We start from the raw sequence: 25,065 nt of genomic DNA, 5'->3' as shown, positions 1-25,065 counted from the left end.
TCTACAAACATGACTGGGTGAGGGATACTGTCCTGGGGAGCTGTAGGTAAGGAAGGGATTGGGGGCATCTGTAACTGTGGTCTGACAAGAGGGGATTATTTATGTAGATGACACATATATCAAATGCATGTGAAATGTGTAAGAGAGTGACCAGAGAGAAAGCAGAAGTTCTAGGGGAGTCCTTTTTTAATGGCATACACACAAAAGCATATATTATCTATGCATACATAAATATATATTTTAATTTGATATCTCAAAGTCAGCTCAGGAATCTGTGTAGAGTTCCATTTCAAACTAAAGTCTCCTGTTACTTGGAAGAGCCTCCTGAACTTCAACTCAATGTATTTCAAACCATCTCAGCTATTGTGACTGTCCTATATAGAAACTGCAGCTGTAATACATTTTGACTTCCTGATTTTTAGAACATACAAATGCAAACAGTTCTTAAAAACAATTTGCTGATTTTTGACCTACCTTTCCTGTTGCTTTCAGTGTGTCTGTTCCTAAAGCATCATAGACATGCTGTTGTTCCCATTGTGTGACTAAAGAACTGTGGTATAAACATACCAAGCAAACTGCCATGGGTCAAACAGCAAATCACTGAGAAAGCCAGCAATAGAAACCATAAGTTCCAGCATCCAAGTTCTCTAAGTGCCTCGAGTAGTCTAGATTTTCTCCTTAACACACTTGATAAATTATTTATAGATATATTCACATAGTCAGTAAGATATAAAACCATTCTAATTATATCATTCAAATCAAATGACAATTATGTCTGTAGTTTGCCAGACAATGCTTTGCCAAAGAAATTTTGCCAGAAATGTTTTGACCGAAGAAAGGGGGAGCATCTACAGCTTCTGCAGACGAGACACTATAAAATCTCCCAGGGACAAGTCTGGCCTGTCTCCACAGAAGGCTTCAAGGTAAGAGCATGCATTTTGTGAGCTTGGAAAAAGAGGACACTGTCCTTGCAATAATCCAGTCAATTTATCCTGCCCCTGCCGACCATTTCCATTATGGACTGTCCATGTGAACAAAACTGTTTATATAATTTCAGTGCATGTCTGTAACTGCAATCTAGGAATCTTCTCTAAAACTCTTTGCTGCATCAAGAAACAACTGCCATTCCTATTTCACAGGACTGACAATTTTCCCCTATAGAAGTCATTCTTAAAGGGCAATGCTAAATAATGCACTCCTACAGTACAGACTGTTTACAGGATTATTTACAGCTGCATGATTTCTCATTGTATCAGGCTTGTACAGACGTGCTTAGGCTAGACTGTTGAAAACAGGAAAGATCTAAAAAGTGAAGTAACTTAATTAATAGTCCACATGGTAATACTTTTAAAAAGGAAGCACTGTCTTAATGAATCATCATTCATAATTAAGGACCAGACAGAGAGTGGTTTTCTCCAGCTGTAGGTTCTTTCATGTGAAGGTCTCAAAACTGATCAGAATTGATCAAAGAGAGATGCAAAACTGTAGTCAGTATTGAGATGATATTCTGTTATTTATTGTTGAAGTTTTTCAGAAGTCCAAGTCCCTCTCTTGAGTAGTACTTAGAACTTTTAAGTTCAAGTCAGAGTGAATGTAAGTGGTTGTTGCTAAGAGGCTTTCCTGAAGATTAACTAGAATTTTATTAGCTTCATTGTAAGGAATTTATCAGTGATCCACAACATTTTTGCCCCACCAGACTCTGCTGAGGTGCCTTCAGTGAAGAGCAGCCATGGCTTCTTCAGATGCTGAGATGGCTGTCTTTGGAGAGGCAGCTCCCTACCTCCGAAAGTCAGAGAAGGAAAGAATCGAGGCCCAGAACAAGCCCTTTGATGCCAAGTCATCTGTCTTTGTGGCCCATCCAAAGGAATCCTTTGTGAAAGGGACAATCCAAAGCAGGGAAACAGGGAAGGTCACTGTCAAGACTGAAGGTGGAGAGGTGAGAAAAAAGCAAGCTTCAGATCAGCATTTAATCTTCACTCTGAGCTTTTAGCTGACATAGGCAGATCTTTCACTTCCTTTACAGACTCTGACCGTGAAGGAAGATCAGGTCTTCTCCATGAACCCTCCCAAGTACGATAAAATTGAGGACATGGCCATGATGACCCACCTCCACGAACCCGCTGTGCTGTACAACCTCAAAGAGCGTTATGCAGCCTGGATGATCTACGTAAGTACCAGCAGCTCTCTTCCTTGGCTGGTAGCTGGGGAGGACTGCTGTGCCAGGCTGAGTGGAAGCCAACGTGCCGTGTCCCTTCCTCGCAGACCTACTCGGGCCTCTTCTGTGTCACTGTCAACCCCTACAAGTGGCTGCCGGTGTACAACCCGGAGGTGGTGTTGGCCTACCGAGGCAAAAAGCGCCAGGAGGCCCCTCCACACATCTTCTCCATCTCTGACAACGCCTATCAGTTCATGCTGACTGGTGAGTTGATCCCAAATTCATTCTACTAAAAAGGTGTTTTAAAAATAAGGAGAATTTTCCTGATGACATATTATCTGTGTTTTGTTTGAGTTTTAGCATTAATTAGTGCTTCTTTAAACAGGCTCTTTGACATTTGTATTTCTACAAAGGAAGTACAGAACCACAGATATTTTGTTAGGAAAAATGATATGCTAACTGCTACCATATATGCTAATTGATGAGTTTGCTTAATCTCCTGCAAATTGCTACTGTAACGAGCTTTAAGTAGGTGGAAATATAGGAGTCTTTCTTGGAAACACAACAAACATGCAACAATCAAAATACAGTGTTTGAGATTAATGGAAAATTAATGCACTCAGCTGTAAGGATCCGTATTTGCTGAGTATTGTATTCCCATTACAATCAATAAAGACCTGGACCATGTAATGAATGTCTCGAAGAAGTAATTTCTGTGGCAAGAAGACACCTAGTGTCTGGTCTAGATTATACTGATCTATTGAGAATGAGGATAAAATGAAATGCTTTTAGAAAAATGATACAAAGGGAAAATAAAAACCTTTTCATAATCAATCTACACTGGCTTTCATCAATTTATTTGCTTTAGACTTTTTCTTCTCCTCCTTATTTTCTCTTCCAATGAGTGTATTTAAATCAATGGTTCAGATTTTATATCTTCTTTTCCCGTTCTTTTGTTACATGATGGAAAGTAAATCAAAATTAGAATAAAGACTGTCTATTTATGATCTCAGAAATATATAATTTCTGTATATGTAGAATAAAAAATGAAATAAGTGAAACTTGATGAGAAAGATTGGTTAGACGTTATTGTTTGTGAGCTCTCCACATTTTCCCAGCTATATTTTATCTCCAGGAGAATTTAAGTGAGATCAATCCCCGATCTCAATAATTTTGTCATATATACTTAGCAATGATTAGAGAAATCAGATGAAAAAAAAGAATACCTTTGAAGGCACATCAAAGGCATATATCTTTAAAAGAACATAAAAGTTACTCTGAAGTGATATCTTTACTGAAATTGCTGAGAATTCGAGTACTGGGGCTACATAGCATTGCTACACGTTAACCAGGGATTTTCATTGCTTTCCATCCCTGCACCCCTTGCAGATTTCCATTCGTATTTGTCTCCTAGATTTTGTGTTTCTTGTTATTCATGAGCAGTAGGAAAAGCTTTTTTATCTCTGTCTTTTCACAGACCGCGAGAATCAGTCGATCCTGATCACGTAAGTACGCTCCTGCTCGGGTCCCTGCGGGGCTGCCCTGTGCCAGGGGACCTTCTCCCTGACCTCACGCTCTCTGCTTCTCTGTTTGGCTTGACAGCGGAGAATCCGGTGCAGGGAAGACTGTGAACACGAAACGTGTCATCCAGTACTTTGCAACAATTGCAGCTAGTGGGGAGAAGAAGAAGGAGGAGCAGTCTGGAAAAATGCAGGTAAGTTAGGGAAAGTAGATAGAACACTTGATCTGTAATTGCCCTTGCAACTAAACAATATTAATGGATAATTATCATCCTGTAGGGAACACTTGAGGATCAAATCATCAGCGCCAACCCACTGCTGGAAGCCTTTGGAAATGCCAAGACTGTGAGGAATGACAACTCCTCACGCTTTGTAAGTTGCTGCCTAGGACAAAAACTTTCACAGAATCACAGCATGGTTGAGGTGGAAAGGTGTGTTTGGAGGTGATCTGCTCCAACCTCCCTACTCAAGAGAACATACCCAGAGCAGGCTGTCCTGCAGCACGTCCTGGCAGCTTTTGAAGATCTCTAAGGAAGGAGATTCCACAGACTCTCTGTGCAATCTGTGTCAGCCATCAGCACAGTAAAGATGGAACTCTTGTATTCCAAGTGTGTTTGTTTCTTTTCTCCTACTGTGTTTTGCCGTATCAGTAGGCAAGACTGGAAAGAGCCTGACTCCGACCTGTTTGCACCTTCCCTTGAGGCATTTCTAGACACTGAAAAGATGCCCCTGACATTTCTCTGTCATTTCTGTGCCTTCCCTCACAGAAATGGTGTTTCAGTCCTTTATTCTCCTTGCTTTATACAGGAGCAGTGAAATGTATCCAGGCTGAAATTGTTCTTTTCCCCCTCAACAGGGTAAATTCATCAGAATCCACTTTGGGGCCACGGGCAAACTGGCTTCTGCTGACATTGAAACTTGTAAGAGATGCTCCTGGCCTGCTCACATTCCTTCCCAAATTCCCACCTCCATGTCCTGTCTTGTACCTAACTCTTCCTTCCTTCCTTCTCAGATCTGCTGGAGAAGTCCAGAGTCACTTTCCAGCTCAAGGCAGAAAGAAGCTACCACATCTTTTATCAGATCATGTCCAACAAGAAACCAGAGCTGATAGGTAGGAAGGATCATTACATCTTTTTGGAGATGATCACTAAGCAAGTCTTTTCTCTGCTGCCCAGCTGAAAAACTAAGTTTGTATCCTTTCTATCCCTGTTTTCAGACATGCTCCTTATTACCACCAACCCATATGATTATCACTTTGTGAGTCAAGGCGAGATTACTGTTCCCAGCATTGATGACCAAGAAGAGCTTATGGCTACAGATGTGAGTAACATACAAAGCAGGTAATTTTATGGTCAGCGGCTCTTTTACAAATGTATTTATTTTACTGAGTCTGTTACCAGAGTGCGATTGACATCCTGGGCTTCACTGCTGATGAAAAGACTGCCATCTACAAGCTGACAGGGGCTGTCATGCACTATGGGAACTTGAAGTTCAAGCAGAAACAGCGAGAGGAGCAGGCAGAGCCAGATGGCACAGAAGGTATCATCTAACTCAAGAAACTCTGCAAAGGATACAGTATTTGTCACTAAAAGAGAGCTAAAAAGATTTCAGGATTTAGTATGTAAAATTAAGAATTAAAAAAACAGAATTCAATGGTCATGTAATTTTTGATACACCTACCTCATCTATCATATTTCTGTTTTAATTCTTTGACTACTTATTAAATAAAAATCTGGTGTGCACTGGCAGGAATTCAGAAACCACAGGCGCTTGCTGCATTAATGTTATTGGTCATACACTTGTTAGGATAGATTTATATTTTGGGGTAATTAAGTGCTCTAGTTCTAATGGCTCTAACACCTATTCACCCTTACCTGCTGGGAAGGAACAGATATGTGAGATGCATATTTGATTCCTCTCTTGTACAGAAGGACCTAAAGTCCACACCTCCAGTTCTCTGAATCAAGACTCACTTGCTATAGGAATAGAAAGTGTGAAGTATTGTAGTCACGTCTGAAAGAGGATAAAAGCAGTGAGTTCTCCTTAATAACATTTGTAAAAACCAAAGCTTAGAAAGAACTTTGTGTCCTATAGAGAACAGAGACATTAGCTTTGTAGCTTTAACTCAAATATTTCTTTGCAAATTTGTAACAGTGAACATGGCTGTTACTTTTGAGACAATCTCTAAGGACCAAACTTAAGGCACTGTCCAACATTTAATTCTCTTCTTACTTTTTCTTGGTGCTTAGTTGCTGACAAGGCTGCCTACCTGATGGGTCTGAACTCAGCAGACCTGCTCAAGGCACTGTGCTACCCTCGAGTCAAAGTTGGGAATGAGTATGTGACCAAAGGTCAAACTGTGCAGCAGGTAAGAAACACAGTCACCTGAAACCATGCTTTGAATCAAGATCTCTTTGGTTCTCCTCTGCTCCATACTCCAAACCCTTTCTCCATGCATCAGGTGAACAACTCAGTTGGTGCTCTGGCAAAGGCTGTCTATGAGAAGATGTTCTTGTGGATGGTTGTTCGCATCAACCAGCAGCTGGACACCAAGCAGCCCAGGCAGTACTTCATTGGTGTGCTGGACATCGCTGGCTTTGAGATCTTTGACGTGAGTAGCACAGCTTTCCTAGCAGTTTCTTAAAATGGCAATTGAGAATAAAGGGAATTCTGAGAGATATTTAAGAGAAGATACAATCCTCTGCACTTTTCGTTTGGAATTGCCTTTTCCTTAATCACAGAAAAAAAGAAAAAAAGAAAAAAAAAAAAAAAAAAAAAAAAAGAGGGAAACCTTAAACTATAATCCATGAAGAAGAATTACACAGCAAAAAATCTTGCTATAATTCCTGAGCCTTGCAAACATTTTTTGCAACTCTTTTTACTTTTGTCAGTTCAACAGCTTTGAGCAGCTGTGCATCAACTTCACCAATGAGAAACTGCAACAGTTTTTCAACCACCACATGTTTGTGCTGGAGCAAGAAGAGTACAAGAAGGAAGGTATTGAATGGACATTCATTGACTTTGGGATGGACCTGGCTGCCTGCATTGAGCTCATTGAGAAGGTATATTTCCATCAGCAAAAAAAATAAGCCTCAGTTAATTTTCTCTGTCAAATGATCATGAAATGCACAGAAACAACCTTCTCTTTTGACTCTACCTTCTTTTTAATCAAAAGATGCCTCCTTTTTTATCTGTTTCTCTGTCCTATCTGTTGTGCTATCTTCCAGCCCATGGGCATCTTCTCCATCCTGGAAGAGGAGTGCATGTTCCCCAAGGCAACTGACACCTCTTTCAAGAACAAGCTCTATGACCAGCATCTGGGCAAGTCCAGCAACTTCCAGAAGCCCAAGCCTGCCAAAGGCAAGGCTGAGGCCCACTTCTCCTTGGTGCACTACGCTGGCACAGTGGACTACAACATCACTGGTTGGCTTGAGAAGAACAAGGACCCCCTGAATGAAACTGTCATTGGGTTGTACCAAAAGTCATCTGTGAAGACACTGGCCTTACTGTTTGCCACCTACGGTGGAGCAGATGCAGGTCAGTTCTGTAAATTCTATCCTTTCATAAACATTCAAAGTTAATTGGAGCAGGGAACACTAAATGTTTAATGTCTCCAATATGCAGAATCCATATTTTGTACTCTTCATTTTATCATTTGCAGAGGCTGGCGGAGGCAAAAAGGGTGGCAAGAAGAAGGGTTCTTCTTTCCAAACTGTTTCAGCTCTTTTCCGGGTACAGTAATATATTCCTTATCTCTTTGTCACATGGAGAAAGGGTAAAAGCAATATTAAATATTAAGGTGCTACTTTTGAATTACTGTGAAGTTGATAAAATTATTCTCATTACTGTTATTTTCAAGATTAATTTTAATATTGTTAATATGTATTGCTCAAAATCAAGCATTTATGCTTCAGTTATTAAGAAAAGAGAATCTTATTTTAGTTTGTTTGTTTTGAGAAGATTGTACTATTTTTTTAAGTCTTCGGGTCAGGCTTCAGCTGTAATTTTAGCATACCTGCATTTCTATGAGGCTTGTATTATGGTGAATTCAGAGTCTCCTTAGAAACATTTTCCAAGAAGGTATTTAACTTATTTAAAAACAGAATAAAACTGATTTTTACTCAAACAGATTAACTTTAGTAGGTAGAACACAAAAAACTTCATTATTTTGTGTGGAAGTGAGAAACTGTATAATAGTTTCCACTGGATTAACAGCACAATAGCAGTATTTCAGAATTCAATAATGACATTAACTATCTACAAATGGAATAAATGTTTGGGCTTTGTGGCTTTACCGGAGTGTTTGGAAGCATAGCTAATTCTGACAAGTCTCAACAGTCATTCCCATAAGCTTGATGTATCAGACACTAGACAAAACTGACATTACTTACTGATCCCTCTAGGAGAACTTAAACAAGCTGATGACCAACCTGCGGAGCACTCACCCCCATTTTGTCCGCTGCATCATCCCAAATGAAACAAAAACACCTGGTAAGAAGCTTAAGCAAAAAGAGATTTTCCTCTTTAACAACCATTCCCTCTTTGTAGAAAACTGGTATTCATTTATGCAATGAATTGTTAGGTGCCATGGAGCATGAACTGGTGCTGCACCAGCTGCGCTGTAACGGCGTGCTGGAGGGGATCAGGATTTGCAGGAAAGGATTCCCCAGCAGAGTCCTCTATGCAGACTTTAAACAGAGGTAAAAGGCTTTCTCTCCTTACTGATTTTAGCTATACTGAGCACCCTGTACAACTGAATAAACCCACTCTATTTCCTACTCTATGCACTGCACAGAATTTCTTTATTCTTTTCAAAAAAGAGGCTAATCCTACGGACTCGTCTCCATAAATATCAGCTTAAGTATCAGTAGTACTGAGGTTCTGCACACATCTGTTTCATTAGCATGAAACAGTTCCTATAAAACTATCATTTCTCCCGCAGAACATCAAGGCATTCAATACAAGCAGTGTTTGCTTGTTGAATATATCCTAATCTGTTTTTGACTGCAGATACAAGGTTCTTAATGCCAGTGCCATCCCCGAGGGACAGTTCATTGATAGCAAGAAAGCTTCTGAGAAACTCCTTTCATCTATTGATGTGGACCACACCCAGTACAAATTTGGTCACACCAAGGTACCAACTCTCCTCAACTCAGTCCCTGTATCTGTGTTTTGTTCTCCCTGACAGTGATGCACTGCAATGTTCTGTTTCTCCAGGTGTTCTTCAAAGCTGGGCTGCTGGGACTCCTGGAGGAGATGAGGGATGAGAAGCTGGCACAGCTCATCACTCGCACACAGGCCAGGTGCAGGGGCTTCCTGATGAGAGTGGAGTACCAGAGAATGGTGGAGAGGAGGTAGGTGTTCCCCATCTTCACTTAAAGGCACTTTGGGGAAAGTCCTAGTGATCATATCACACAAAATAATCAAATGTGCATTTTAATTATGCTTCAGAGAGTCCATCTTCTGCATCCAGTACAACGTTCGTGCATTCATGAATGTCAAGCACTGGCCCTGGATGAAGCTGTTCTTCAAGATCAAACCCCTGCTGAAGAGTGCAGAGTCTGAGAAGGAGATGGCAAACATGAAACAAGAGTTTGAGAAGACCAAGGAAGAGCTTGCAAAGTCTGAGGCCAAGAGGAAGGAGCTGGAGGAGAAAATGGTGTCCCTACTACAGGAGAAAAATGACCTGCAGCTCCAAGTACAGGCTGTGAGTTTATCATTCACTTATTACAGAGAAAATAAGTTTGCATGTTCAGATTTTTCTTCATCAAACAGAAGGTCAGATTACAGAAGACCACAAGTCAGAAATTTGGAGATTTATCAGTCATTTGTATGCACTGTTTAGGAAACGGGTGTTTCCACATGATAAGCCCTCTTGAATGACCGTACAAAGAATAAGTGAACATGAAGTTGGAGTCACTGTTTTTGCTTTGAGCTAAAGAAGTTATATCTACAGCTAGTAAACATGCAATACTCAGAGTTCTACCTAAACCCTCGACACCCTCTGAGCAATTGAATTCTGCAGAGGCTGTCTTCATAGCACCAGGATGTAGAACAGTGAATTCCTTCTGGAGTGTAAATGCAAGCCAGTGTTTAAACTAGTATAAACCGTTCAGGGGAAGCCATCCACCCTTTTCTTATTTACTATAAACTAATCATTCACTCTGAAATTGGGAAAAACATCTTCTTATTTCCACTTAGTTTGAGAAGATACAGACACCGAGTTCCTGTTTCTGAGAAACAGTCATACCACCTGTGGGTCTTTTTCTGTCCTCCATTATTAATTCCATAATAGACTCTATGGGCTTTTGATTTAACTGGTGTAAATCAAGGTCAAGTTATAATGAAAAAAAATATTTTTAAAGTTTTTTTGAACACTGAAATTTTTTGCATCTCTTTTTTTTTTCTTTTCTTTTTTTTTTTTATTTTTTTTTATTTGCACTGTATGGTAGCTTATTGTAAACAGTGCTCTAAGAACCCTGTAGAGACACACCACTTTACAAAATAAAACACTGATTAAAAATAAGCACAAATATATTTAGCATTCAAGAATCACTATAAAAATCAGCTTAGATTAGATAAATTAACAGCTAAAAACAGTACACAGTACTTAATTATTCAGTTATTTGAACATTCCAATAGAAAAATAGGAAAACTGTGTTATCTATTTTCCCTGGTATTTGAAGAAAAATAAATACCCCATTAAAATCTCTTGTCAGATATTTACCTCTCAAGAGTATTTGGAAAAAAGCAAATTTATAATATCAAAAATCTCACCAGAGTAAGAGGATGTGGTGTTCAGCTGAAATCTGCATATGAAACTCCATACAAACTTTGGGAAGATGATAGGTAGAAGATGTGCATGAGTTATACCCATTTAATGAAGGAGCATTCTTAATAAATTTTTAGACTCCTTTTCTTCCATTAAATTATTCCTTAGATTACCAAAACTATTACTCCCCACAAAAAAGTGCTTTCTACGGGATTAAATCACAAAAGAAAATTCAGTACAGCATTTTTGAAGAAGAAAGAGTCTGTAACATCTTTGTTTACTGTGTAAGTGAGAATTTCTCACACTTACCCCATCCATCAGATGCATTTAGGAGAGAAAAAAAATTCAGAATCAATAGTTTCCAGAGAAAGGTTGTATACCCTTCCCAAAAACAAACAAACAAACAAAACCAACACATTCAGCAAAATAAGTCCGTTGTGTGAGTAATAGACAATTTCAGCCCTGCTTTTACAACACATTTAGAAAACTTCAGAACATAAATGAAGAAAATATGTGTCTTCCCCTCAGGAAGCAGATAGCTTGGCTGATGCTGAGGAAAGATGTGACCAGCTCATCAAAACCAAAATCCAGCTGGAAGCCAAAATTAAGGAGGTGACAGAACGAGCTGAGGATGAGGAGGAAATTAATGCTGAGTTGACAGCCAAGAAGAGGAAACTGGAGGATGAATGCTCAGAGCTGAAGAAAGATATAGATGACCTGGAGTTAACGTTGGCCAAGGTTGAGAAGGAAAAGCATGCCACTGAGAACAAGGTATGAGGCAGAAGTCGTCACTCTGGAAAGAATTCTGCTTTGATACACAGTACGAAATTGTAAACAACATTTTTTATATACATTTACTTTCCACTTGTCAAAGGTGAAAAACCTCACAGAGGAGATGGCAGCCCTGGATGAGACCATTGTGAAGCTGACAAAAGAGAAGAAAGCCCTCCAAGAGGCCCATCAGCAGACACTGGATGACCTGCAGGCTGAAGAGGACAAAGTCAATACGCTGACCAAAGCTAAAACCAAGCTGGAGCAGCAAGTGGACGATGTAAGCAAAATGCATATAGCCATTACAGGACAGTTGTGGAGATAAATATGGCTGGCAGAGCACTGATGATCCCATTCTGTTTAGCTGGAAGGATCCCTGGAGCAAGAGAAGAAGCTGCGCATGGACCTTGAGAGAGCAAAGAGGAAACTTGAAGGAGACCTGAAGTTGGCCCATGATAGCATAATGGATTTGGAAAATGATAAGCAGCAGCTGGATGAGAAACTGAAGAAGTAAGTGAGGTTGTGGGACACCTGAGTGCTGGGGAGTTGGGAGTTTTGTTCAGGCACTAACATCATTTGCTTTGTGCAAAAGGAAAGACTTTGAAATCAGCCAAATCCAGAGCAAAATTGAAGATGAGCAAGCCCTGGGCATGCAGTTACAGAAGAAGATCAAGGAGCTGCAGGCAAGTCTCTGGTTTTTCCCTTCTGGCCTTCAGAAAACATCTGAAGGAGAAGGACATGGGTGTGAAAGGTCCCTGATGCTCCCCAGGCCCGTATTGAGGAACTGGAGGAGGAAATCGAGGCAGAGCGAACCTCTCGGGCCAAAGCAGAGAAGCACCGAGCTGACCTCTCCAGGGAGCTGGAGGAGATCAGTGAGCGCCTGGAGGAAGCAGGAGGGGCTACGGCAGCTCAGATTGAGATGAACAAGAAGCGTGAGGCAGAATTTCAGAAGATGCGCCGTGACCTGGAAGAGGCCACGCTGCAGCACGAAGCCACGGCTGCCGCCCTGCGGAAGAAGCATGCGGACAGCACAGCGGAGCTTGGGGAGCAGATCGACAACCTGCAACGAGTCAAGCAGAAGCTGGAGAAGGAGAAGAGTGAGCTGAAGATGGAGATTGATGACTTGGCCAGCAACATGGAGTCTGTCTCCAAAGCCAAGGTACAGGATACTTTAGACTTATTATCCTATGGCCAAAAACATGATTCTGAACCTTTAAATTACAATTTGCAATCATACTCAGTAGTGTTACTTTTCATCACAAGAGCATCATACCAGAATATAATGATATGCTCCTTTTCTCTAAATGTTCTTCATACCTAGGCAAATCTGGAGAAGATGTGCCGCACACTGGAAGATCAGCTGAGTGAGATTAAGTCAAAGGAGGAAGAGCATCAGCGCATGATCAATGACCTCAATACTCAAAGAGCTCGACTGCAGACAGAAGCAGGTAAGGTATCCATACACTCCCGAAGAATGGGAAAATTTGCAAGTAATTGTGCCAAGAAAAGTGCCATGTTGTATTCAGTTTGGCCTATCTTCTATAAACTAGTATAAAGTGTTATAAGTGCATCTTGTTTTAGTATTTCTCTTGAAATTACAATCTATCTGTAAAATTTTTCAGGTGAATATTCACGGCAGTTGGAAGAAAAAGATGCTTTGATATCTCAGTTATCAAGAGGCAAGCAGGCATTTACTCAACAGATTGAGGAATTAAAGAGACATCTAGAAGAAGAAATCAAGGTACCTCCTTTGTTTTGTAGCAGGGTAGGCTTGGGATTCAGCTAATTTTTTTCTTAAATAATTCCTATAATTCTACATAAAATCAAAATTTTCATTTTGCACATTTCGAAACTGGTGGACAGCTTCGCAAACCACCCTACCTATTGGAGGAAGAAAGTCAATAAAGGCATCACCTCCAAAGTGGATATAAAAGTAGGAAAGGACATCCTTAGATTTTCAGTTGGTTTAATGATGGTGTATACTGTTTATATACCACTGCCTAATGGTGTATAAACAAGGCTGATATACGTCTATATAAATTGAGTTTCTATTTTACTTTAATGCAGTATGACATTCAGAACATATTTTGAAGAATTCAGACTAACATTTTTTCTTTAGAATCTACCCATCATATCTCCTGAACAAACATTCCATATTCTGATGATTGAACTATTAAGAACCTTTTGAGAATATATACACACTTTTTCACATTGAGCTGACCGCAGATTTCTGATTCAAATTGTTTTAAACAATTTTCCCTTTCTCACCATACTAATGTCTCACAGGCAGTTCATTGCCTTAATAAAATTTTCTCCACAGGCCAAGAACGCCCTCGCCCACAGCTTGCAGTCTGCCCGCCACGACTGTGACTTGCTCCGGGAACAATACGAGGAGGAGCAGGAAGCCAAGGGTGAGCTGCAGCGTGCCCTGTCCAAGGCCAACAGCGAAGTGGCCCAGTGGAGAACCAAATATGAGACGGACGCTATTCAGCGCACAGAGGAGCTGGAGGAGGCCAAGTATGTGGAGGGGAAGGCTGGTAGAAAGTAGTGGAAATTTGAAGAAATCTCTGAGATACTGAAGGGCAAAAGACAAACAGCAGTTTGGAGAGGAGTGATAAGAAGGGAAATTTGTGCTGTTCAGATGGTGGTTTCAAAAGGACAAATAGGCAACGTGATAGAATGCAAGACAAAGGCAGTGTATGATGTATGCAGTGAGATGAGGAATTGAGGAATTTCTAGACTTGAGGAAAGGAAAAGGGAATAAAGTTTGGGCGACGCTCCGCATTAGGTGCATCTGGGGAGAACACTGTGAAGTGTCTAAGTACAGTAGTGAAAAAGACAGAAAAATCTCCACTTTGCTCCCAAACTCTGAGCTGTGCTTACAACCTTCCAGGAAGAAGCTGGCACAGCGCCTGCAGGAGGCAGAGGAACACGTTGAAGCCGTGAATGCCAAATGTGCTTCCCTGGAAAAGACAAAGCAGAGGCTGCAGAATGAGGTGGAGGACCTGATGATTGACGTGGAGCGAGCAAATGCTGCCTGCGCAGCTCTGGACAAGAAGCAGAAGAACTTTGACAAGGTATTCTGGGCTCCAGGCCTGTGTTTCCTGGGCACACAATGATTGTCGCATCCGAACTCACGATCTGTTTTTCCTCAGATCCTGGCGGAGTGGAAGCAGAAGTACGAGGAAACGCAGGCTGAGCTGGAGGCCTCCCAGAAGGAGTCTCGCTCCCTCAGCACAGAGCTGTTCAAGATGAAGAATGCCTATGAGGAGTCCCTGGACCACCTGGAAACGCTGAAGCGTGAGAACAAGAACTTGCAGCGTAAGTCGCTCAGCCTTTCCTGCTGGCAGGGCTTTCTCAGAAGCTTTCCTGCCCACCTCTCCACCTGGGTCTGTGCCTGCAGTGATGGGAGCAGACCTGTTATGCTGGGGTCACAGGGCCTTTCCCTCTATGCTCTATACCTGACCATGTGAATGTTCATTCTTCTCTACAGAGGAGATTTCTGACCTCACGGAGCAGATTGCAGAGGGAGGAAAGGCGATTCATGAGCTGGAGAAAGTCAAGAAGCAGATTGAGCAGGAGAAGTCTGAAATCCAGGCTGCCTTGGAGGAAGCTGAGGTACATGCTCATAATAACTGGCATCCACACTAAAAATGTCAGCAGGGAGGAAATCTGTCTAAGAAAGGCATGGTTGTCCTCTGTTCTGGCTACAGGGCATACCTACCTCAGATTTCCTGAGATATTCTGTATTCAGCTAGAAAGTAAGAAGTTGTTTTACTTACATGATAAATGATGACAATTATTTGTCCAGGCCTCCCTGGAACATGAAGAGGGGAAGATCCTGCGTCTCCAACTGGAGCTCAACCAGGTCAAGTCTGAGATTGACAGGAAGATAGCAGAGAAAGATGAGGAAATTGACCAGCTGAAGAGAAACCACCTCAGAATTGTGGAGTCCTTGCAGAGCAGCCTGGATGCTGAGATCAGGAGCAGGAATGAAGCCCTGAGGCTGAAGAAGAAGATGGAGGGAGACCTGAATGAAATGGAGATCCAGCTGAGCCATGCCAACCGTGTTGCTGCAGAGGCACAAAAGAACCTGAGAAACACGCAGGCAGTGTTGAAGGTCTGTTCAGCAAAATACACATAAGGGAATGTCTTCCCTGACATTTTAGTCACCTTGGGTTTGCTGTGCCCCTTGTCGTTTCTCTCGTCTCTTCTACAGGATACCCAGATACACTTGGATGATGCTCTCAGGACCCAGGAGGACTTGAAAGAGCAGGTGGCCATGGTGGAGCGCAGAGCAAACCTGCTGCAGGCTGAGATTGAGGAGCTACGGGCAGCCCTGGAGCAGACGGAGCGCTCGAGGAAAGTGGCTGAGCAGGAGCTTCTGGATGCAAGTGAGCGTGTGCAGCTCCTCCATACCCAGGTGAGGCCTTGATGCTCCAACGAGTTGTGTAGGCACTGTTACAGTGGCAGGAAATAGTGGTGCCAACAATGAGAACATGGTCACAGTCCATCAGCTTAGCCTACCACTGAAATTGTGTAAACAGCCATTTCACAAAGAATTCCACATTTAAAATGCAAAGGTTGAAGAGTAAAGAATTGGTTTAGACTGTAGCTGGTGTATTCCAGGTCTCAGAGTACAAGTCTTGCAATCTCTATTTGTACAGAACACCAGCTTGATCAACACCAAGAAGAAACTAGAAACAGACATTGCCCAAATTCAGAGCGAAATGGAGGATACCATCCAGGAAGCCCGCAATGCTGAAGAGAAGGCCAAGAAGGCCATCACCGATGTGAGTCGTGGCTCTTTCACTGCTGATGGCTGACACATTTCTCCCAAGAAGTCTCTGACTCCAAACTGGCTTTGCTGCTTTGCCTCTCCAGGCGGCCATGATGGCAGAAGAGCTGAAGAAGGAGCAGGACACCAGTGCCCACCTGGAGAGGATGAAGAAGAACCTGGACCAGACGGTGAAGGACCTGCAGCTCCGTCTGGATGAGGCAGAGCAGCTGGCCCTGAAGGGAGGCAAGAAGCAAATCCAGAAGCTGGAGGCCAGGGTGCGTAGGGCTGGTATTTGTGCAAGTGTGTGCAACGCCAGGTCAGAGGTAGCAGGGAAGCTCCAAATATGGGCTTTTCATTGCAGGTGCGGGAGCTGGAAGGGGAGGTTGATGCTGAGCAGAAGCGCAGCGCTGAAGCTGTGAAGGGTGTGCGCAAGTACGAGAGGAGGGTGAAGGAGCTGACCTACCAGGTAAGGCTGATGGCATCTTTGTGTTGACGTAGCATTCTATAGGAAGCCACTGCATTTCTCTATGAACTCCAAGAGGAAATGTCATTTTGTCGTGTGGGGAAAATAATTTCTCTCTCTTTCCTGCTTACTGTCTGCTTTAGTCTGAGGAAGACCGGAAGAATATTCTTAGACTCCAGGATCTGGTAGACAAACTGCAGATGAAGGTGAAATCCTACAAGAGACAAGCTGAGGAGGCTGTAAGTATTTCTGGTAGAGTTAACAAATATAACTTCCTAAGGTGGAACAGAAAATATATCAGGGACTTGGAAAGCATAGAAACTGGTGAATAATGATGGCTTCAACTGGATATTGTTTTATGTTTACCTTCAAGAGACTCCTCCTTATGAAGCCTCTGTTCGATGGTTTACCTAGAGAAGTTTAATGGCTCTAGTAACATATTCGTGATAATATAACTGGCGTTGCTTTATTTGGGCCATGCTGTTTTCAGGGGTAAACTGAGAGATATGCTGTAGTCTCTTTCATACTGGAGGGCAGACTGGCAGATAGGGCTCACAACCATTCTCTTAGCTGATAAATTTCTGAGGTCTGATTTCTTCCTCCACACAGCCAAGTACAGAGAAATTTTGCTGAACTATGATGTGTGGTTGATTTGAGAGGGGGAGATTTAGGGCATCTTAACTGACTTACCTCTTTCATGTTCCTCACCTTATATTAGGGATTGCAGAACTAGGACACTGAACCAGAAGAGGAGATAGAAATTTTTAGTTCATCTGTTGAACTGGAAAAAAGTTTCCATTTTCTCTGCAAAGCAATCAACTTCCTAAAAAAAGTAGTGAGTTAAGAGTTACTTCCCACAGAGGCTGGGAGTGTGGATTGCAAGAGGTTTGTATGGCTATGGAAGGGAATCACAGAATCACAGAATTGTAGGGGTTGGAAGGGACCTCCAGAGATCATCGAGTCCAACCCCCCTGCCAAAGCAGGTTCCCTACACCAGGTCGCACAGGTCGGCATCCAGGCAGGTCTTGAACATCTCCAGAGCAGGAGACTCCACCACCTCCCTGGGCAGCCTGTTCCAGTGCTCCGTCACCTCACTGTAAAGAAGTTCTTGCGCACATTTGTGCAGAACTTCCTATGCTGCAGTTTCCAGCTGTTTCCCCTTGTCCTGTCTCCACTCACCACTGAAAAGAGTCCGGCCTCGCCATTCTGCCCCCCACACCTTAGATATTTATAGACCTGGATCAGGTCCCCTCTCAGTCTTCTTTTCTCAAGGCGGAACAGACCCAGTTCACTCAGCCTTTCCTCATAGCAGAGATGCTCCAGGCCCTTCACCATCTTCGTGGCCCTCCGCTGGACTCTTTCCAAGAGTCCATATCATGCAATTACATATCAGTGCTGTCACAGCAAATGTGGAGAAGGAATGTGAAACTACACTCACCAGTGGCACAAGAAGGCAGTTCCCTATGGATCACTTATAAACCCACCTGTGGGGAACAAGCATACTTCCTTAGCCCAAACTTTTTAGTATGAAGACTAAACAGACTGCCAAAATTACACTACAGTTAGACTGTTGAGCTATGCTAATTTCAGACAAAATCTGGAGGGCAAAAGTGAGATAAGACTTCAAAAACTGCTTTCCTTAGTTCAAATGGGATAATTTAAATAAGTGAAAATGAAAAGGTCTTTGGGAGGGTTCTGGGTCAGCAATGGGAGACAGGAAGTCCATGCTTCATGCTGGGGAGACACCACCGTCCCTGAAAGCCTGCACACAGGAAGACTGAAAACGTTGTCTTGGTTCCTCACCACCAACTCCTTGTCCTTGTACAGGAGGAGCTGTCCAATGTCAACCTCTCCAAGTTCCGCAAGATCCAGCACGAGCTGGAGGAAGCCGAGGAGCGGGCTGACATTGCAGAGTCACAGGTCAACAAGCTCCGAGTGAAGAGCCGGGAGTTTCACAGTAAGAAGATACAAGGGGAAGAGTGAGGATGTCATGAGGCAGCAAAGCGGCGTGAGGAGTGCACAAAATGTGAACCCTCTGTCGCTTTCTTTTGCAATGCCTTTGTAACCATGTCAGTGTCTAGAGAATAAAAACCATAGATTAATATGCATAAGCACTACAAACAGTGGCTTCCTTGTTGTTTTCTTTTTCTTCTTTTCCTTTCTCTCTGATTTTCCTTTCCCTTTTTTCTTTTCCTTCTTCATTTTACTTTTTCTTTTTCATATATTTTTTTTTTTTTCTGTTTTAATTTCCTTTTTCTTTTTTGTTTCCTTTTTCATTTGAATGAGCTTGGAATATTACTGATGCAGCTACATACATTGTTTTCAGTCTCCTTGCACTACTCTTGCCCTCATATATTCTTAATGCTTCTCCTACTGTCCTGTCAGCACAGCTTACGTGCCATGTGAGTGGCAAGAGAGAGCGATCCCTTCCCTTTTTCCTTCCCTGCTATGGGTTGCAATCATGGCAATCACAGATCCTAAACTCTGGTCTCTAACTAAGCTATCAGATGGTGCAGTGTATCACACCATGAAGGACAGACAGTTCCTCAGCAGAAACAATTTCCTGCAGACACCAAAATTAGTGCACTGTCATGACTCTTTGATGGTGCCTCTAAACTGTGCATTTTCTCTTACTTTAGATTCTCTGAGCTGATGCCATCTATTTGTGGTTTCCCTCCAATGTGGCAGAAGGCTGAGCCCTGCCTGGGGCCACCTACCGAAAGGAAGCCCCCTCAGGGCTGATTTTCCACACGTTGCATAGAAGAACGCACCTCCTCAGCCCATCACCTGAATGTCAGCCTTGTCAGCTCTTGCACAACTGGCTGCGTGCAGCACAGCCTCAGGCAAGGGAAAAGAAGAAAGCTGATAGGTGTTTTACTCCCAGATAGATGGACTTATGGCCTACATAAAGGCTGAGCTGACAACATTGTGGAGAGTCTGAGGTTGTAGGGGAAGGGAGAAATTGACAAATACTTTTTATACAAAGGAAAATGTTACAACAAGCACTGATATGAAAGGGAAGGTAATTCACTGAAGATGAAGCAGCTATGAAATCAAGAGCCTGTGTCTGTTCTCCTCTGACCTATCACAACATTTACCTGCACAAAGATACCTGCCGACGCTCCCAGGGATGCGGTCAAAACAAAGCAGGCAGAGCAGTGCCTGAGTCTGGGACAGGCGGGCCTGAGGCCTCCCCTCGCGTCCCCAGCGAATTCTCAGCTCCCTCCTGGCTCCCATCTCCTGGGCTCTCAGGTCCCACCGCGTCGCCCTGCAGCTTCACAAGCGTCATCCCCAGAAGCGCTGACAGGCTGCGGGGCTTGTGCACAGAGCTCTGCAGTTGCCTGTGCCAGGAGGATGGCTGTCATTTGTCTCCCTTCAATCCTCAGCGCCCAAAGCTCAAAATAACCCCCCTCACAAGGCTCCTGCGTGGGGCCGGGCCTGCTGCTGTAGATGATACGCCTCCATGAATAGCACTCGAAGACATTCCTCAGCGGGTAGCTTGCCTTCTATATCTCACTGCGGCGTGCTGCCATGCAGGAGCTGGACAACTGTGCTGTGTCCTAAGATGGCAGATGCTATTCTTGTCCCAGAAAGTCTTGCTCCGTCCGGCACAGCTCCTTTCTCAGCTGAAATGTGAACAGTCAGAAGCTGGCCGGAGCGGCCCCTCTGAAGCCAGTGGAAATGGCAGTGTGTGAACGCGGCCCCTGGGTGCTTGCCCTGCTCTGCTGGGATGTGCTGTGCCACCAGGAGCACGGCTGCTGCACAGCTGCCGTTGGTGTTCAGCTTGGGGTGCGTGTGGTGGGGGTGATCACCTCTCCTGGGTATCAACAAATGAAAAAGATGAGTTGTTGCCCTCAGAGTTCACAGCTGCTTCTCCTTGCAGCCTCAGTGGGTGAGGGACAAGTCAGAGCTCACTCTCAGCTTCAGAGGCTCGCAGAAAGTTCAGCCCCCACAGGCAATCAGGCAGAGGAAGTCAAGGCCCAGAGGCATCAGCTGGGAGAGTGGCTGCGCCTGTCCCCTCGTCCCCTGGCCCGTTTCATCCCCATGAGTTTTCTTTCCCCTCAGCCTCGGGCTCCAGCAGCTCCTGTCAGTCACGGGGAGCTCACGCAGACAGCCCTGCTCTATTTGTGCTCCGGGCACAAGTTGCCAGCAGGTGGCAGAACGGAGCCGCTGAGGCGGTCCCTCCTTCGGGTGCCGTGCGTGCTACAGCCAGCAGCCAGCTCTCAAGAACGCTGTACCTGACACATAGGCTGGGTGGTTTTCAGGGACCCGTGGGGGGTCCAGAATGTTAATCGTAGTTTAAGGTGGGAGTACAACAAAGGTGTCCATGCTGCACAGCTGTCATGGAAGCAAATATCTGGAACTGAGGGGTCTGGAACACAGGCCATATGAGGAGTGGCTGAAGGAGCTGGGAATGTTCAGCCTGGAGGAGGCTCAGGGGAGATGCTCTCTGTAACTTCCTGAAGGGAGGTTGTAGTGAGCTGGGGGTCGGCCTCTTCTCTCGTGTCATTAGTGATAGGACCAGGGGGAATGGTTTCAAGCTACGGCAGGGGAGATTCAGGCTGGACATGAGGAAGTATTACTTTTCAGAAAGGGTGGTCAGGCACTGGAATGGACTGCCCAGGGAGGTGGTGGAATCACCGACCCTGGGGGTGTTCAAGGAAAGACTGGATGTTGCGTTGAGGGACATGGTTTAGTAGGAGCTATTGGGAATAGGTGAACGGTTGGACTGGGTGATCTTTTAGGTCTTTTCCAACCTTAGTGATTCTATGATTCTATGAGAGATCTCCTACAAGATCAAATTCCTCTTTAGCACTAAGTATTAATGAAGACATGCCCAAAGATCATGCATGCAGTTTGTGCTAATTACACCATGATGGTCTATGCAGACCTGAAGTGATTCAGCAGCTGGGTAACAACATTCCCTAGAGATGCTGTCCCTGCTGTAGGGTAGAAGGTCCAGCATGCGAGTTTCTGTGCTGCCATGACTGCAGGTATAGAAGAGCCCCCCTTCTTGCTGCACCGTTCTTAAAGTTACCTCCTTTTTCTTGTTGAAAAGCGTGAAGTCTTTTTTTTCTAATTTTGTCCCCATGTGGATGAGCTAGCCACAACTACAAGTGGAGAGAACATGCCAAAAAACATGGATACTTGCCTTCTTTAGGTGAGCTCTGCTTCATGCCTTTGTTTGTGTGGAACCCCTCTCTAAGGAGGAGTCTGTGTGCCTTTGGCCCAGAATGTGATATTTCCTTTATGTCACCTCTACTGAGATGTAAGTAGTCTGTACTAGCATGAGACTGGCAGGGACCTTTGCCTCCAGAGACTGACGTGTCTAGAATAAAATCTACAAGAGCATTTTGGCATCCCGCCCTGTCATTTCTGTTGGGTTTTAAAGCAGAGGAGTTCTGTGCCACACTATGGAACCACACAGTATTGTGAACATGTGCTTCCATTTTTGCCATAAAGCAATTATCATGATTACCTATTGTGTTTACACAAGGTGGCCTATACACTTTGTGAAGGGTTTGAGAGCTTCTGGGAGAGGGACATCAAAGCACTATGGCAGGACAAAAGGGGATCAGGATAATGAGAAGCTGTTCTAAATGGAGAAACTGTCTCCAAATCAAGAAAGAAATTTAATGAAGAGGAACAAAACACTTTTGGGAAGATATGACAGAGAAATGCACAGCTTTTAGCTGTTAACCAGAAAGGAAGTGAGGTCTGGAACAAATCACTGGCACTGTGTCACAGCTATGAAAAAGGGATGTTTTGATATTTTTGAATATGCTCCTAACAATTTATTTGGTTTGTACTGGTGTTTGGATGTTATTGTTGTAAACCTACAGTGTTTCTATAGAAGGAAACGATTTACATTTCACTTAGTTGGACTGGTAATTATATGAATGTGAAAATCGCTAGCTTTATGTTATAGTTTTAACAAAACAAAATCATATTAGGATTTACTTTAATTTAGAAATACCTTAAATATGTAATTTACCTTCAAGTAGGATTGAAAATTATCTTATTTGAATCATAGAATTATAGAATCCTTAGAGCAGGAAGGGATCTCTGAAGGCCTGACCCTGCTAAAAAGTCTGTTCCTGTACCTCCCCTGAGATACTTAAGATACTGTTTTCTGATTATCTGCTATGTGTGAAGGTCAGGGGTTGATTTGCACTGAGGCACTATTTTTAGAGTAAAATTGTCTGTCATCTGATCAGTATTAGTGCAAAGGTCCTGAGAAAAACATTGGCCCCTGGTGGTCTAAAGAAAGATCTCCCAGAGGAAAGTTTAAAATAGATGTAGATGATGTGCTCATATAGAGCTGCTGTTCTGTATGGTTTGAATGCATTATCTGTGTTCTAGTTAATTACAGCAGAGAAAATGGCTGTAAATATTTCCCTTCAATGTCACTAAAGCCACACTGAACAATTCACACTGTGATATCCTGATAGGAGCTTCAAGAGGAAAACACACAGTACCTGAGCCTTCCTGTTAGGGTTTCATGACAGCACTCTTACAGCTCCAGCAGAACAGACACCACCACCTTCTCATACCAGTAGCTCCCTGAGGTCAGCACAGTGCAGCCTGAAGAAATAAAATGTACACAGAAGGTTTGGAAATGAGGCACTAGGGGTAAAATGCAGGCTTAGCAAATATGAGAGGCCACAGTAGTGCAGTCGTGAGATGGCTCTGCTCTGAGGCCCAGCGAGGCATCCCGCTCACAAATGATACTGGTCAACTGGAAAGCTTGACAGGGAGCTGAAGACATTGACTTGCTGTGGAGTTGATATATACCTGTGCTGCCTGGCAAAGCAGTGACCAAGTGAAATGGTCTGAAATTTAGCTGATTAGGCTAATTTAAGTGAGGCTAATTTTACTTGAATGCCAGTGAAGTCTGTTCTCTGTGCGAGGTATTCTGCCATGGACTAGTCTCCAAACTGAAAATAAGTTTTAAGAATGTTGCTCTTTCAATGTAAATAATGAATATGGGAATAACCAGTAGAAAATATCTCACATGATGTCAGTACTGTATGTTGTTTCTGCAGATGTGAATGCTTTTTATAATTTATTACTATGACATTTTTATGTTCAAAAGCCTGTCATTTTTTTTTTTTAATAAATAAAGCAGGATAGGTTGTTAGACATATAACCACTTCTAGTAAAAAATATTAGCTATGAAAAATCTGTACAAATCTATCTCTATAGAGTAACCCATCTCCCACATATGAACTTCCAGTTGAAAAACATACTATCACCATTCCTTCTTTCATTCCATTCTCCAATTCTTTTTGCCTTTTCCTTCCTCTTCTGCTGTCATCAGAGCATGTCCACTCACCTGCTCTGTAACTGGAGCTGTTTGTCTGCTTTGTCATCTGATGAAAATTGCGTTCTGAATGTCTCCTCCTCAACCAGCACCCACTGCCCAGATACAATTCACTGTGACTGGAGAGTCGCTGGAGAGATAAGAGGAATTTCAGAAACCGTAGAAATTTGATGTGTATTCAAGAGCTGTTCCTCTTCAAAACTAAGTTCTGTATTTTCTTTCTATCTAATTTCTAGATGATTTTGCCCTCCATCTTCCCTTTTCTTTGTAAGATTGACTTGTACTGTATGGGTAGCTCCTTCAATGGTATTAGAGGGAAGTACAGACATTCCTGGTTTTCAAATCTACTGTTGAAACTTCCCAAACAGAAGTCATTTATCTTTTCCCTGCTCTAAAGTTAAATAGCAATGGTATCAGGCTTTGCATAAATCAGTCATCAAACAAAGGAATAGGATTAGAAGATGACAAAATCGTCTGAGCCCATTCACGGCTAGCTCAATATACAAGAATTTTCTCAAGAGAAACAGACACAAAGGTTAACTCACTTAACCTGAGGATGTATCTTGTCTTTACCGTTATCAAACCAACAACTGGGCCAGGATGCCCTTCATATGACCAGATTAATTAGCCGTTTCATTTATTGGGCTTATCACTGGGGTTTCCCAATAAATCTTTTCCAACTTCTTTTCTGATCCATCCTTTCTAGCACTGCTCATCTGGAATAATAGCTAAAATCCCTTACCCAGACTAGATAAACTACATCAGGAACAAAGAAAACTCTCATCATATTATATTTAAATTAACACATCATCCAACTTTCAATAGTATAAAGGGAACTTTTTAAATGGAAAATGTCCTTACCATCTCCAATGTTCACTGCTTAGCCACAACTTAGCAGAAGTGTCAGGATGAAGAGCTTTGCACCAGAGAATTAGTATTCCAGCATTTCTCCTTGTCTCATGCCAGCATTCCTGAGAGGTCTTATTTTACTCAGGGGTATGAGGCTACACATTCATTGTCAGTCTGTTCATTAAGGATCCAAGGGCGCAAAGATTCCTCTTGGAATGTCCTATAAATATTAACAGCAAAGCTGAGAACAGCATTTGAAAGCTGCAAATCCCATCAGGAATGTTCTTTAAAATTAGTATAAAAACTAAAATCAAACAGTAAAACAGGGGAGGACATGGGAAAGCTTTGTCCCGCCTGCTTCAATATGGATAGGGTGAAGTCTTCTGAAGAGAAGACTGGACCTTATCTGACAACACTTAAACAGGATAGGA

The 25,065-nt window shown here is 43.0% G+C and overlaps 1 protein-coding gene and 1 long non-coding RNA gene across 3 annotated transcripts; one reads left to right on the top strand and one right to left on the bottom strand.

The window, feature by feature from the left end:
* Nucleotides 1-238: 238 nt before the first annotated feature.
* Nucleotides 239-18,570, top strand: LOC125702287 (myosin heavy chain, skeletal muscle, adult-like). Its single transcript, XM_048965365.1, has 38 exons — nucleotides 239-1,936; nucleotides 2,024-2,167; nucleotides 2,263-2,419; nucleotides 3,633-3,660; nucleotides 3,758-3,869; nucleotides 3,955-4,047; nucleotides 4,532-4,595; nucleotides 4,688-4,786; nucleotides 4,892-4,995; nucleotides 5,076-5,214; nucleotides 5,925-6,043; nucleotides 6,137-6,286; nucleotides 6,567-6,737; nucleotides 6,903-7,212; nucleotides 7,337-7,407; nucleotides 8,079-8,166; nucleotides 8,258-8,375; nucleotides 8,686-8,809; nucleotides 8,893-9,029; nucleotides 9,127-9,382; nucleotides 10,976-11,218; nucleotides 11,322-11,498; nucleotides 11,583-11,728; nucleotides 11,811-11,901; nucleotides 11,988-12,377; nucleotides 12,540-12,666; nucleotides 12,841-12,959; nucleotides 13,539-13,735; nucleotides 14,112-14,295; nucleotides 14,374-14,539; nucleotides 14,712-14,836; nucleotides 15,030-15,338; nucleotides 15,438-15,641; nucleotides 15,886-16,011; nucleotides 16,103-16,273; nucleotides 16,360-16,464; nucleotides 16,605-16,700; nucleotides 18,289-18,570. The coding sequence occupies exons 1-38, from the start codon at nucleotides 1,730-1,732 to the stop codon at nucleotides 18,442-18,444; spliced, it is 5,823 nt and encodes a 1,940-aa protein (XP_048821322.1). The 5' UTR covers nucleotides 239-1,729; the 3' UTR covers nucleotides 18,445-18,570.
* LOC125702293 (uncharacterized) lies at nucleotides 16,475-24,806 on the bottom strand. Of its 2 annotated transcripts, XR_007380516.1 has the most exons (5): nucleotides 24,647-24,806; nucleotides 23,798-23,915; nucleotides 22,941-23,046; nucleotides 17,170-17,284; nucleotides 16,475-16,605 (listed from the first exon to the last, which is right to left on the bottom strand). It is a non-coding gene; the product is annotated as an uncharacterized LOC125702293 (long non-coding RNA). The 2 variants fall into 2 exon arrangements; XR_007380515.1 differs by lacking the exon at nucleotides 16,475-16,605 and having other exon boundaries at nucleotides 16,711-17,284.
* Nucleotides 24,807-25,065: the final 259 nt, after the last annotated feature.

This window comes from Lagopus muta, chromosome 18, assembly GCF_023343835.1.
Source record: "Lagopus muta isolate bLagMut1 chromosome 18, bLagMut1 primary, whole genome shotgun sequence".
Classification (NCBI taxonomy): domain Eukaryota; kingdom Metazoa; phylum Chordata; class Aves; order Galliformes; family Phasianidae; genus Lagopus; species Lagopus muta.
This window is presented reverse-complemented; position numbering and strand designations above follow the sequence as displayed.